The following is an 11,355-nucleotide window of genomic DNA, read 5'->3' as shown; positions in this document are numbered from 1 at the left end:
GAAGTGTACACCATTTCCAAGTTTAAAGAATTTCAAGAAGAATTGACTGCTCTGATGTATTGTGATATCTCGAATTCTGTAGGATCAATATATCAAATAATTGAATCATTTGAGCAAGGTCGGAGAGGCTTCTTTGAGGTTGTTTTTTAAGAAGCTGAGTGTGAAGTTACTTGTATATGTTCAAAATCCCAATTTAGGGGGATTCTTTGCAGGCATGCTCTTGCAGTGCTGATATGTAACTCAGTTGAATTACTTCCAGAAAGATACATTTTATCAAGGTGGAGGAAAAATGTGAGGATATGTTATAGTAAGCTGAAAGTTTGTTATGGTGTGCAGAATTTGACCATCCAGCAAGAAAGATATGAAAAAATGTGTAACGCTTTCAGTGAGGTTGCAGACATAGCCTCTGATGATGAAAATAACTATAAAACGGTGTTGGATTGGATTGAGAAAGCAATGAAGGATATGCCCAAGCAAATTCGTTGTGAAAGTGTGGGAAAAACTAATACTGGTGGAGCAAGTTGTAGCAGCAACAAACAAATTAACAGTGAGAGTGTGGAAAGAACTGTTATTGGCGAAGTAAGTTGTGGCAGCAACAATGTTCAACTTGCACTAAATGATACAGTAGTGACACATCGTAAAGGCCGTCCACCTTGCATGAGGAAAGAATCTTCGATTCATAAGAAATCCGTTCAAAAGAACAAGTCCGCACAAAAAAATAAAGTATGATTAAAAACAAAGATCTATTTTCTAATTAATTTGGTCTTAGTTTAATTGTCTTTAATAATCTTGTAGGATTTACAACAAACTGCCCCATCATCTTATCATGTGCCTAATGAAATCTCCACACAAGGGAGCAACATAGCCACGGTAAATTTTGTGAATTTTTTCTTTTAAAATTTTCTTTTATTTCGAGGATATGTAATTAAGTATAAGATTGTGCATATGTAGACGCTACAAGAAGGAAGTACTATGTACGAAAATCTCAACCAATGCGGCACTATGGGCTATTATAATGTAAGAATTAAATTATTTAAATTTTAGTTTTAAGATTTTTATATGAATTTTACATATATTTTATTATTTGATTAGGTACCTATGTACCAATCCCAATTCGGTGGAAGCAACATTTATCAGCTATTTCCTTATAATTGGCACACAGTAAGTTGTTGTTTACAAGTCGTTAATGAAAAAATAAATTTTAATATTTCTGTAATGTAATATGATGTTTATTTTTATGTATTATAGTAACCAGTCCCACCGTATAGTTCGCAGTTGCATTATTCTTCTCCTTCGATGACTTATCAAAGATCTCAAAGTGAGAATTTTCAACAGTTACTACAGCAGCAGCGGCGTAATGAAGATAACAATGATAATACTTTACTTGTATTTTGGCTTTAAATTGTAGTGATGAAATAATGTTGTGTTAAATTGAACTTTAAATTTTTAAAATTATGTTAGATTTGATTTTAAATCTTTGAAATTGTAGTGATGAAATAATGTTTTGTGTTAAATTGAACTTTTAATTTTTGAAATTATGTTAGATTTGTTTAATGTTGTCAACTTGCAATTTGTTTGCTCACGCTGTCATGAAGTGATATTGTATAGGCACCGATGGTTTTGCAGCTATGTGATATTCTGTAATATCAAGTCAATGGGAATGAAACAGTAATGCTGTGATATTCTGTATAATACTATAGTTGCATGTGATTGTGATGGTGAAATTTTACCTACTGATAATTGATTCATGTGCTTATGTAATTATACATGAAGACAATTATCAATAGCCATCGCATACTGTCCTCAACCGAAATTGGTATAAATTAATTTTATGTGTAATTTCTTTATGACCAATGAAACTTCAATAAATTATAATTATTGAACACAAAACGAGTAATTATAATAAACCCACTTTCATACCAGACCATGAAGGTTTCAGTAGCACTAAAGATACATGAGGTTTTGTATGTGCAAGGACAATTTTACAAAATTATTTTTCTTATGTTCCAGAATTCATATCTCATATGCATATGGTATAGAGGAAAACAATTCATACACAACAATCATTTTATTTAAATTATTTAAATTTATACATAACACGGGGTACAATTTCATTTATGCAAAATACATATAGCAACGATTATCCCTAAAATACAACATACAATAGATAATATAGGCAGAATAATACAATCATTTCTGCCTTTATCAGTTTGCACAACTTTGTCACATGTAGGCACTTCAGTTTGCACCCCCTTTTCGAGTGTTTCCACAATAAGTTTTGTAGTTTCTAACATATTAGATGTCTCTGACAATTTTTCATGCCTTTTTATGTAATCATTGTAGGCTATTTCGGCATCTAACAAAGATTTATAAGATTTATAAGAATTTCCTTTGAATCCATTTACTTGCATTTGACATTCAGGCCAAGAATTGTATATGCCCGGCTTTCGTCCTTTGAAAACAACATAACAACTTTGAGTAGGCATTTGAATTCTACATTGAAAAAATTTAGATCAATATTCTAGACTTGTATGCTAAGAATTTCAACTGCTAACAATAAGAGAGAATTTCAAAACCAGAAGGAAAAAAAAGAGTAACATTTTAACCTTCTGAAAAAAAAATGAGAGCCTCACAGCAAAGCACAAAGGCCAGCATCAACCAAGAAACTAATTTCTGCAACTGTAAGTGAGACAGATCATAGCAACTGTTCCTGATGAACAATGGTAAATAAAGAGAAAAGAGGCCAGGAGTCTAATACCATTACTACAGACATGCCATGAATAATAAGTTGACTAGCTAATTACTACTTACAAAAAGAGGTCATAACTCTCCACACTCATTCAGCCTCAAAATGTGTCTCAGACTTACAACATTCAGGACAGGAGAGCAAATACTTTCTCATCCACCTCTCTCCCATAGATATGATATCTCTACATATCTCCCCAACTACTCCCTCTCTCTTATCTTGCCATCCTCAGAAGACATGAATATGCTAAATAATAGCTTTTGTAATTTTTCTTATCATCTTTGGGCGAAACATGGGGTTCAGTGGGCCAAAGATTAGAAGCAACACTTGTTATAAGGCTATCTTGTTAATCTTTCCACAACTAAGACAAATAAATGGTAACTATGTACAAGTAAATTATGTAAAATTAGGCTTGAGAAATGCCTATCCAGATTCAGAGGGTATTCTCAAGAGCATAAACCCCTAATTGAAATTGGATTTTTCTTGTGGGTGATTTGAGTTATGCTCACAAAAGATGTGCTGAAAATTGTGATTTGTGATGAGTAAAGCAAGCAAGAGCATGTAATAATGTGAGGCAGAAAAATAAGCTTTGTTATCCAAAATTTATTCTTTTCACTTGTCTTTTAATTTTCCATTATCGCGAAATTGCCAAAACAAAATTGCAATATTTGAATTTTCTATTACCATCACAAGCAATCCCGACCTGTGCACATAACTTCATACATATAAAAGTCAATATCAATTACATTACTGCAGTGCCTCATCCTAACCAATTAAGAAAACTGTAGAAGTCTCAAGATCCACCCTTATTCCATAAACACCCCACCCAAGAAATGCTTATGGAAGAAATTTTCTTACTCTGTCAATCTCAAAATTTCATCATCCACAACATAAAATAAAAAAAATTAAAAAGAAATGCTTACGGAAGAAATGCTAACACTGTCAATCTCAAAATTTCATCATCCACAACATAAAAAAATAAAAAGAAATGCTTATGGATGGGTCACTACAACTGCAGCAGCAAACAACAACTACAAGTCTCCAAAGCAGCGATGTCGTAGTAGATCTGGGCAGGGCGAGAACAAGAAGCGGTCGTCGTTCGGTAACAAGAAGCGGACGTCGTCCGGTAACGAAGCAAGTGGGGCTGGGCGAGCACAAGAAGCGGCTGTCGTCCAGGGGGAGTCCGGTAACGAAGCAAATGGAGGGGGAGTAAACTAAGGAAAGGAAAATGAGTGGTTGGGGAGGGGGCAGAAATGACCATCGTTTTCTCATTTTTTTTTATTTCTTGTGGGTCCACGCAATATTAAAGAAGTAGAAATCAACGCGTGAAACGGCAATTCAAAATTGCGTTTTTGTCGTCCCTTTGTCTTCATTGAGTTCGTTTATCATTTTCCTTAAAGGATTAGGCCCACTTTTTACGGGTCAGTGGAATCTTTATGCGCAAAACCCCGATTCAAGTAGTCATTTATTTGGTACCTCCCAAGGATCTTGGATTAGGGAGATTAAATTCAAATTTAGTTCTTAAATCACGAGATTAGCAATACCAATTCATAAATGGGTTTAGATGAGATTAGAATATGAGAAATAAATTGTCCATTTGTAATATGATTAGCAATACCGATTCGTAAATGGGTTTAGATGATATTAGAATATAAGAAATAAATTATCCATTTGTAATATTTCTTTAGTACATAACATTATTATTTTTATTTATTACTTAAAACTTAATTAATTAATTATTTTTTCATGATTTACTTGAATTTTATTTTTATTTTGTTTTTATTGTCTAATTAAATTGGTACTTTTACTTCAAAAAAATTAACTATTAATAACTTATTACAACAACTGATTGTATGAAATTTAATAATCACTAATGTAATATTAAAAATAATCATGAAAATACTAGTACTAGTAATTAATTGAATTTATATATATTATTTGCTAATTTTTGATGAAATAAAATATATCTAAGATATTTGATATAAAAATTAATTAAATAATTAAGTAGTTTTATGAATTTATATTTGTTTATTATAATTATGACTACCCAATAACTAATTTACTATATATTTAAAATTCTTATTAATTACCTTTAAATTAATTTTAATTATTACTCTTAAATATTCATAAATAGTTTTTTTTCAATTAAATATAATTTAGTATTGTCCAATCTAATATTGCACCAAATATAAGATAATATTATATAATCCAATTTAATCCAGCCCGATCATAATATTTAGTACAATCTAATCTTGCGTGTCAAATACAAACTCACATGCGAGCAATCAAATAAAAGTCAATGTTACGAAAAATTAGAGGAAAATTTCCTTGAAGTGATCAACAATTTTTTCCATTCTTTTTCTTTGCGTTTATTGAAAACTTTAGGGTCCTTTCAAACAACCTGATAACTAAGTTTATGTTTGAACATTAAGAGTGCGTTTGAGGCAGGTGCTCTGCCGTATTACAACTGCTCCCCACCTTTTATTATAGGGGAATAAAGTCATGCCAAATCTGTAAACTAGTACACAAACTAACACGACTTGTTAATTGCTATGCGTCTCACATTTGCAAATGGCAAAAAATCATACACAACACACACTGAGGAAATAAGACATGTGGCAATAATTAGTTATTACAAGTAGAGTTTATCTTTAGTATTACCCAATCATTACAATTTTTTGTGTTAAAATTTTTAGCAGTACTGTTACGTCTTAAATTGACAAGTTTAAAATGCTACGTTTTTTTTTTTTTTACAAGTAATTATTTATTTAAGTTTACGGGCATTTTCAGCCGTCCGTTACTCTGCATGAAAAACTGAAGTGAGAGTTTACTTCATTGTCATTTTCTTTTGTTGTGAATGAAAACATGGTGTATTTGAACCTTTTCGTAACTTATTGCGTGCAAAAATTCGGTGAGTTTGCTCTAAAAACTATATAAATATCATCACATTTCTCTGTTTCCTTCCCTCCACTTTATTTTGATCTGTTTTCTCTCCCACAGCCTTGGTTTTGGATTTAGCTAATAAAGACGCGAGTTTATTACCGTAAAATTTTATTACAACTATTTTAAGTTTTATTTACTAAAAATATTCTTCCAGTTTAATTTTATTCATTTCGTAAAATTAACCATCTTCTTAAAAAAAAATTTATCATAAAAAACATTTCTTTTAAGTTTTTTAATATAAAATATATTAGGGATCCTAAAATTTTAAATTATTTTCTTTTTATTAAATAATTTTTACCTATATAGCTCTAGATTTTTATAATTTTCTTCCATAAAAAATATTTTTATATTAAAATTTAAAATATAAATATAAATTGTGAAATAGAGTGCGTAAAGATTTTTTTAAGTATTTAATTGAATTCCCATTCAAAATTTAAAATAATTAATTTTTATTTGATTATTTAATTAATTTCAATTAAAAAATGATTTTATGAAAAAAAAATTTTAAGGGTGTCAAAAGATCTACTTATTCTACTCTTCAATAAATTGTTGATTTTTTATTAGGCTTGGCATCATGCACTCAATCAAATATCCATAAAAAGGGCAGATACTAATGAGAGTATTATATTAGCCGCACATCTCATATATGTGAAGGTCTACTAATGTACTCAAACCCAATTAATTCCTCATCTATGATTAAAATAAAAATGATAGCAAAATCGCACTTCCTCATCAATGACACAGACTAAGAGAAAAAAAAATGCAAGTAAATGTACTTTGACCCAAGTGACAGTGAATTGTTTATTTTAAAATATGAGTTTATGAATGTTGTTTCAAGTAAAAGAGTCTACGGCAAAATTGATTTTGATATTCTTTTTTAGTGTATTAAATTATATGGTATTTGAAGATTATATTGGGTCTCGATTAATTTAGATTCGAACTGGGTATGACTATCAGAACGGTAAAATTTTCCCAATAAATATTTAATACAACTATATTCTCGAATATGAGACTAAAAATTTTAGTTAGTTAAAATAACTCATACCGGTTGCTCTATACCCTTGTTTGGTATTTTGAACTTTACCCCTTTCTTTACGGTATCGAATTAAATAATTAAATATTGCCCCATGGGGCCTTGCGTGTTTTACTGAAAAGGGGGCAACAAGGTCAGCACAAGGAAATTGTCAAGTTGACCGCGAAAAAGTACTACTTATCCACGATCCTAATTCCTAAACGCGTTTAGACCATGACGTGCAAGACTAATAATGGATAAGGCACAAGCCGACACATTAATTATGCTCAATTAGTATTAAATCAATGGTCAAAATTGTTATGTAAAATATTCTTTCCCGTTCAAGTTCATTAGTTTATTAATAATATGGGGTAATTTTTAAAAACCTCCCATGAGATTTGGGCTTATTGTAAGTAGATGGCGAAAATTTATTTATTTGTAAAAAATCTCTTACCATCAGTTAATTTTAACATTGACCGTTAGTTGATTGTGCAAAAATAATATTGCCCTTAATAACAGTTTGTAGACTGACATAACTAAAAAAAAATTAAAATTGTTGGCGCGAAAAGTACAAACCATATTTTTTAACAATTTTATCCTTGTCAATTCCAAATATTTACACTATCATAGGTAAAGATTATGATTATTTCATTTTCAAGTTTTTAATTTTATCTTTCTTGTAAAAACTTCAAGGAAATATCAATAATTTAAAGATAATTTTTCAAATTTTTAATTTTATCTTTTTTGTATGAACTTTAAGAAAATATCAATAATTTAAAAAGGATAAAATAGCCAATAATTTTAGTTTTTTTTTAGTTATTTCCGTCTACAAACTGTTGTTAAGGGTAATATTATTTTTGCACAGTCAATTAACTGTCAATGTTAAAATTAACTGATGGTAGGAGATTTTTTATAAATAAATAGATTCTCGCCATCTACTTGCAATGAGCCCAAACTTCAGGGGAGATTTTTAAAAATTACCCAATAATATGCCTACTCCTGCAGCGAACACACTTCATCAAACCTACATTCAGGAGCGGAATCGGGATTTTCTGTTTAAGACTTGAGGGACCCTGAAATGAAGCAGTCATAAATTTAATCAATAAAATTAAAGGGCAAAAGACAATTACCATAATGCCGAGAAAGTATAAACTTAGATTAGATTCAGCATAAATTTTTCAACTTAAAGAGGCCCAACGTAAAACATTATAGAATTTCAATTTCATTAATTATAACATTTTCCGATTGTTTATTTTTTTCTGGTTCCGCCACTGGACTGCCCTCCAATCCCAGCGACAAAAAATGAAGCCACGTGCATGAATGACAGGAGCATTATCATCATTTAAACTCCGTCCGATTGGATGCCATTTACTTTTAGCCCATTTAATTGTCGAGGAAGAAGAAGACGACTCTGGATAGTGGCTATACGGGTGTTTTCTATGGAACTCTCGAGCATTAAATTACCGTCCAGTCAAACCATAATGAGTAGTAATAATAAAGATGGGGTCAGTCGGTGGGTCGCCACCCCTGTAAGATGACCAGCTGGCTTCGCATTATTTACTTTTACATGTTTGTTTTGATTTTCTGGCCACTTGCGTGGTGGATAGACGACAATAATTGATAATGTGATAAGATTGGTCTTACATTTGATTCTCAAAAAAAGGAAAATGCATGTTAAATATTTGTTATTTGAACATCATCCATTAATTAAAACGTCCATTAACTTTTGTTTAACGCGACTTAACATAATTAAGAACATAAAGAATTATAAAGGAAATGGTCGCAGCCAGGCGGCTGGCCATCTCGCCATGATGGCAGTTGGCAGAAACTCTGCCTCTCTTTTTAGATCTGAGTAGTCGTGCAAGTTCCTTTATGCAGAGTTTTAATTTAATTATTTACTTGAGTGAATGTATCTATAGATTATGATAATTTAAAAAAATAAAAATAAAAAATTCAAAAGTAAACGGTCGCGGCTAGGGGGCTACCCATCTCGGAATAGTATATGACGAAACCGACCCCTCACTGCCTTTCTTTCTGTAAATTATGCATAGCTTTTCTGCAGAGTAGGTTAAAGTTGCTTTTGGATAATTAAGATCCCTTCACACGTGTTACATTAATGCTACGTCGACCCGAACAAAATTCGTAGAATTTGGATACAAAATTAGACAGGAGATAGCCTCCTAGATTGAGATAGCCTCTAGTTTGACAAGAGAAATATTAAAAACTAATAAAGTATTAGTTTCACTTGCAATAAAATCTCTTTAAATGATTTAATTGAATTTATTTTTTAATTCGAGTAACACGAAAGTCATTTTTATTGGGATAATTTATATTTTTTAATTTGAGCGGAGATTTTTAATTTAAATTACGGTATAAACTTAAAAGTATCTCTCACGATTGAAGTCATTCCTAAGATACTTCGCAGTAAAAAATATATATATATATTAAAAGTGAGAGTGGATGCATTGAATAATGAAACCCAACTGCCACTTGCCTCTTTCTCTGGCTGCAAGTGTATAAAAACATAGTGAGAGGTAGCTAGAGATAAGTAAGCTTGCAGCGTTAAACTCATTTCTCTTAGTAACTAGTGAATTAAAGATGAAGAAAGCCGCTGGGGCTGGGTCTCTTTTGTTAGTTTGCTTAGTAGTTTTTGGTATTATAGGGGTTTGCCAAGGAGGTGAGCTAAGGAAGAATTTCTACAGGGACAGCTGTAAATCTGCTGAAGATATCGTCAGGAGCATCACCTGGAAAAATGCCGCCAGTAACCCTGACTTGCCGGCCAAGCTTATCAGAATGCATTTCCATGACTGCTTTGTTAGGGTAATTAAATACTACAGCTAATTAGCTTCAACGTCAAAATTATTTGATCGATGCACGCGCGCTTCTATATTACATTGAGCCATCTAATTAGCTTGTGATTAACTTATTTCTGCAGGGTTGCGATGCGTCGGTTTTGATAAACTCAACTGCAGGTAACAAAGCAGAGAGGGATGCAGTTCCGAATCTATCTTTGGGAGGTTTCGAAGTTATTAATGAGATTAAATCGGAGCTCGAGAGCAGGTGTCCAGGAATTGTTTCTTGTGCCGATATCGTAGCTTTGGCTACAAGGGATTCTGTTTCATTCCAAGTAAGTTTAGTTACGTTAATCAGCTAAATCTCCTTTGAACATGTGCGTGTGTATTGTGCGTGTCTATGAAATCTTATTATGCGGATCAAGCTAAAAATAGACAAATACCAACTCTAATAATCTACTGAAAAGATGAAAAAACACTGCTTCATTTCCTTGTCTTTTTAGCTTGGTCATCAGTTTATTGAAACGACGGAGATTTGTCTATATGAATATTGTGCCATAACATTTGCAGTTTCAAAAACCGGACCTGTGGGAAGTGCTCACCGGTAGAAGAGATGGCAGTGTGTCCATAGCTGCTGAGGCCGATCTGCTGCTTCCTTCACCTTTTGCCAACTTCAGTGAACTCAAGAAAAATTTTAACGACAAAGGTCTCACTGTCAAAGATCTTGTAGTCCTTTCAGGTATGCATTTATATATATATAATATATATATACCGCACCAATTTTACAACTAATTTAAGTAAATAACAAAGATGTAACCATGCTTCACATCTAATTAATTTGCATTTATTAATCTAAGGTGGCCACACAATCGGAGTTTCGCACTGCACCTTCTTCAGCAACAGGCTCTACAATTTCACAGGAAATGGAGATCAAGATCCTTCATTGGACCCACGATACGCTGCATTCTTAAAAACCAAATGCAAGAGCCTTGCCGACACAACGACTACTGCCGAATTGGACCCGGGGAGTTTTCGAAAATTCGACAGCCATTACTATGATATTCTTATCGAGAACAAGGGTCTATTCCAATCTGATGCTGCTCTTTTAACCAATAAGGGAGCAAGAAACATTGTCATGGAGTTGAGAAACCAAGATAAGTTCTTCACCGAGTTTGCTCAGTCAATGAAGAGAATGGGAGCTATGAATGTTCTCACTGGCACTCAAGGGGAGATTCGAAAGAAGTGCAGTGTTATTAATAATCCAGATAGTTTGTTGCATTCATCTATCTGATGTCAATGTAATTGCCAATTTAGTCTGCTGCTGGGCTTGTGGGTTTGTTAAGATCTGTTGATAATTGTACCACGGAATAAATTAAGGATGTGGGTGTGTTTGTGCAGCTGAAGCCTTAATTTGTATCATTGATAGGCTGTACGTTTATAACTACCAGCTACCTTTCTTATCGAATTAATTTGACTGGGTTGCTTTCCAATTGCCATCTAGCCAAGGAGTCTCTAAAGTTACGTTGAATGTGACTTAGCACTTATTTTAGGCAAAGGCGAAATATATTATTCGTTAAAAATAAAAATAAAATATAATTAATGGAGTAAAGCATGTGATGATCATCAACCTAATAGTATATTGAGACGTTATTTATCAATGAATTTTTGGTTCAATGGGAGAAATTTTATACTTATAATATTGAGTGTAAGAGTTCGAGTCTTCATAAAATTTTTATAGGAGTTAATTTTAGTACTCTCTTAATTATCAATATAATTGAATAAAGACAGTTTCTTTCTTATAAAATATGAGTGAAATAGGAAAATATTTCAGTGTGTGACGGTGTTTTAATTATAAAATATGA

At 32.1% G+C, this 11,355-nt stretch overlaps 1 protein-coding gene across 1 annotated transcript; it reads left to right on the top strand.

Annotated features, from left to right (window-relative positions):
• The first annotated feature begins 9,177 nt into the window (after positions 1-9,177).
• On the top strand, positions 9,178-10,983 carry LOC102622157 (peroxidase 3). The gene is made up of 4 exons (XM_006479781.4): positions 9,178-9,521; positions 9,637-9,828; positions 10,064-10,232; positions 10,351-10,983. Exons 1-4 carry the CDS (start codon positions 9,300-9,302, stop codon positions 10,782-10,784), a joined length of 1,017 nt encoding a protein of 338 aa, XP_006479844.1. The 5' UTR covers positions 9,178-9,299; the 3' UTR covers positions 10,785-10,983.
• Positions 10,984-11,355: the final 372 nt, after the last annotated feature.

This window comes from Citrus sinensis, chromosome 3 (assembly GCF_022201045.2).
Source record: "Citrus sinensis cultivar Valencia sweet orange chromosome 3, DVS_A1.0, whole genome shotgun sequence".
In the NCBI taxonomy this organism is placed as follows: domain Eukaryota; kingdom Viridiplantae; phylum Streptophyta; class Magnoliopsida; order Sapindales; family Rutaceae; genus Citrus; species Citrus sinensis.
Note: the sequence above shows the minus strand (reverse complement) of the source record. Positions and strands in the feature narration are given on the sequence as shown.

Bases quoted from the DNA above. Each gene is read 5' to 3' on its own strand.
- LOC102622157 (XM_006479781.4), top strand. From the start codon at position 9,300: ATGAAGAAAGCCGCTGGGGCTGGGTCTCTTTTGTTAGTTTGCTTAGTA. The intron at 9,522-9,636 runs GTAATTAAATAC...TTATTTCTGCAG, and splicing joins TCCATGACTGCTTTGTTAGG to GGTTGCGATGCGTCGGTTTT. The intron at 10,233-10,350 runs GTATGCATTTAT...TATTAATCTAAG, and splicing joins AGATCTTGTAGTCCTTTCAG to GTGGCCACACAATCGGAGTT.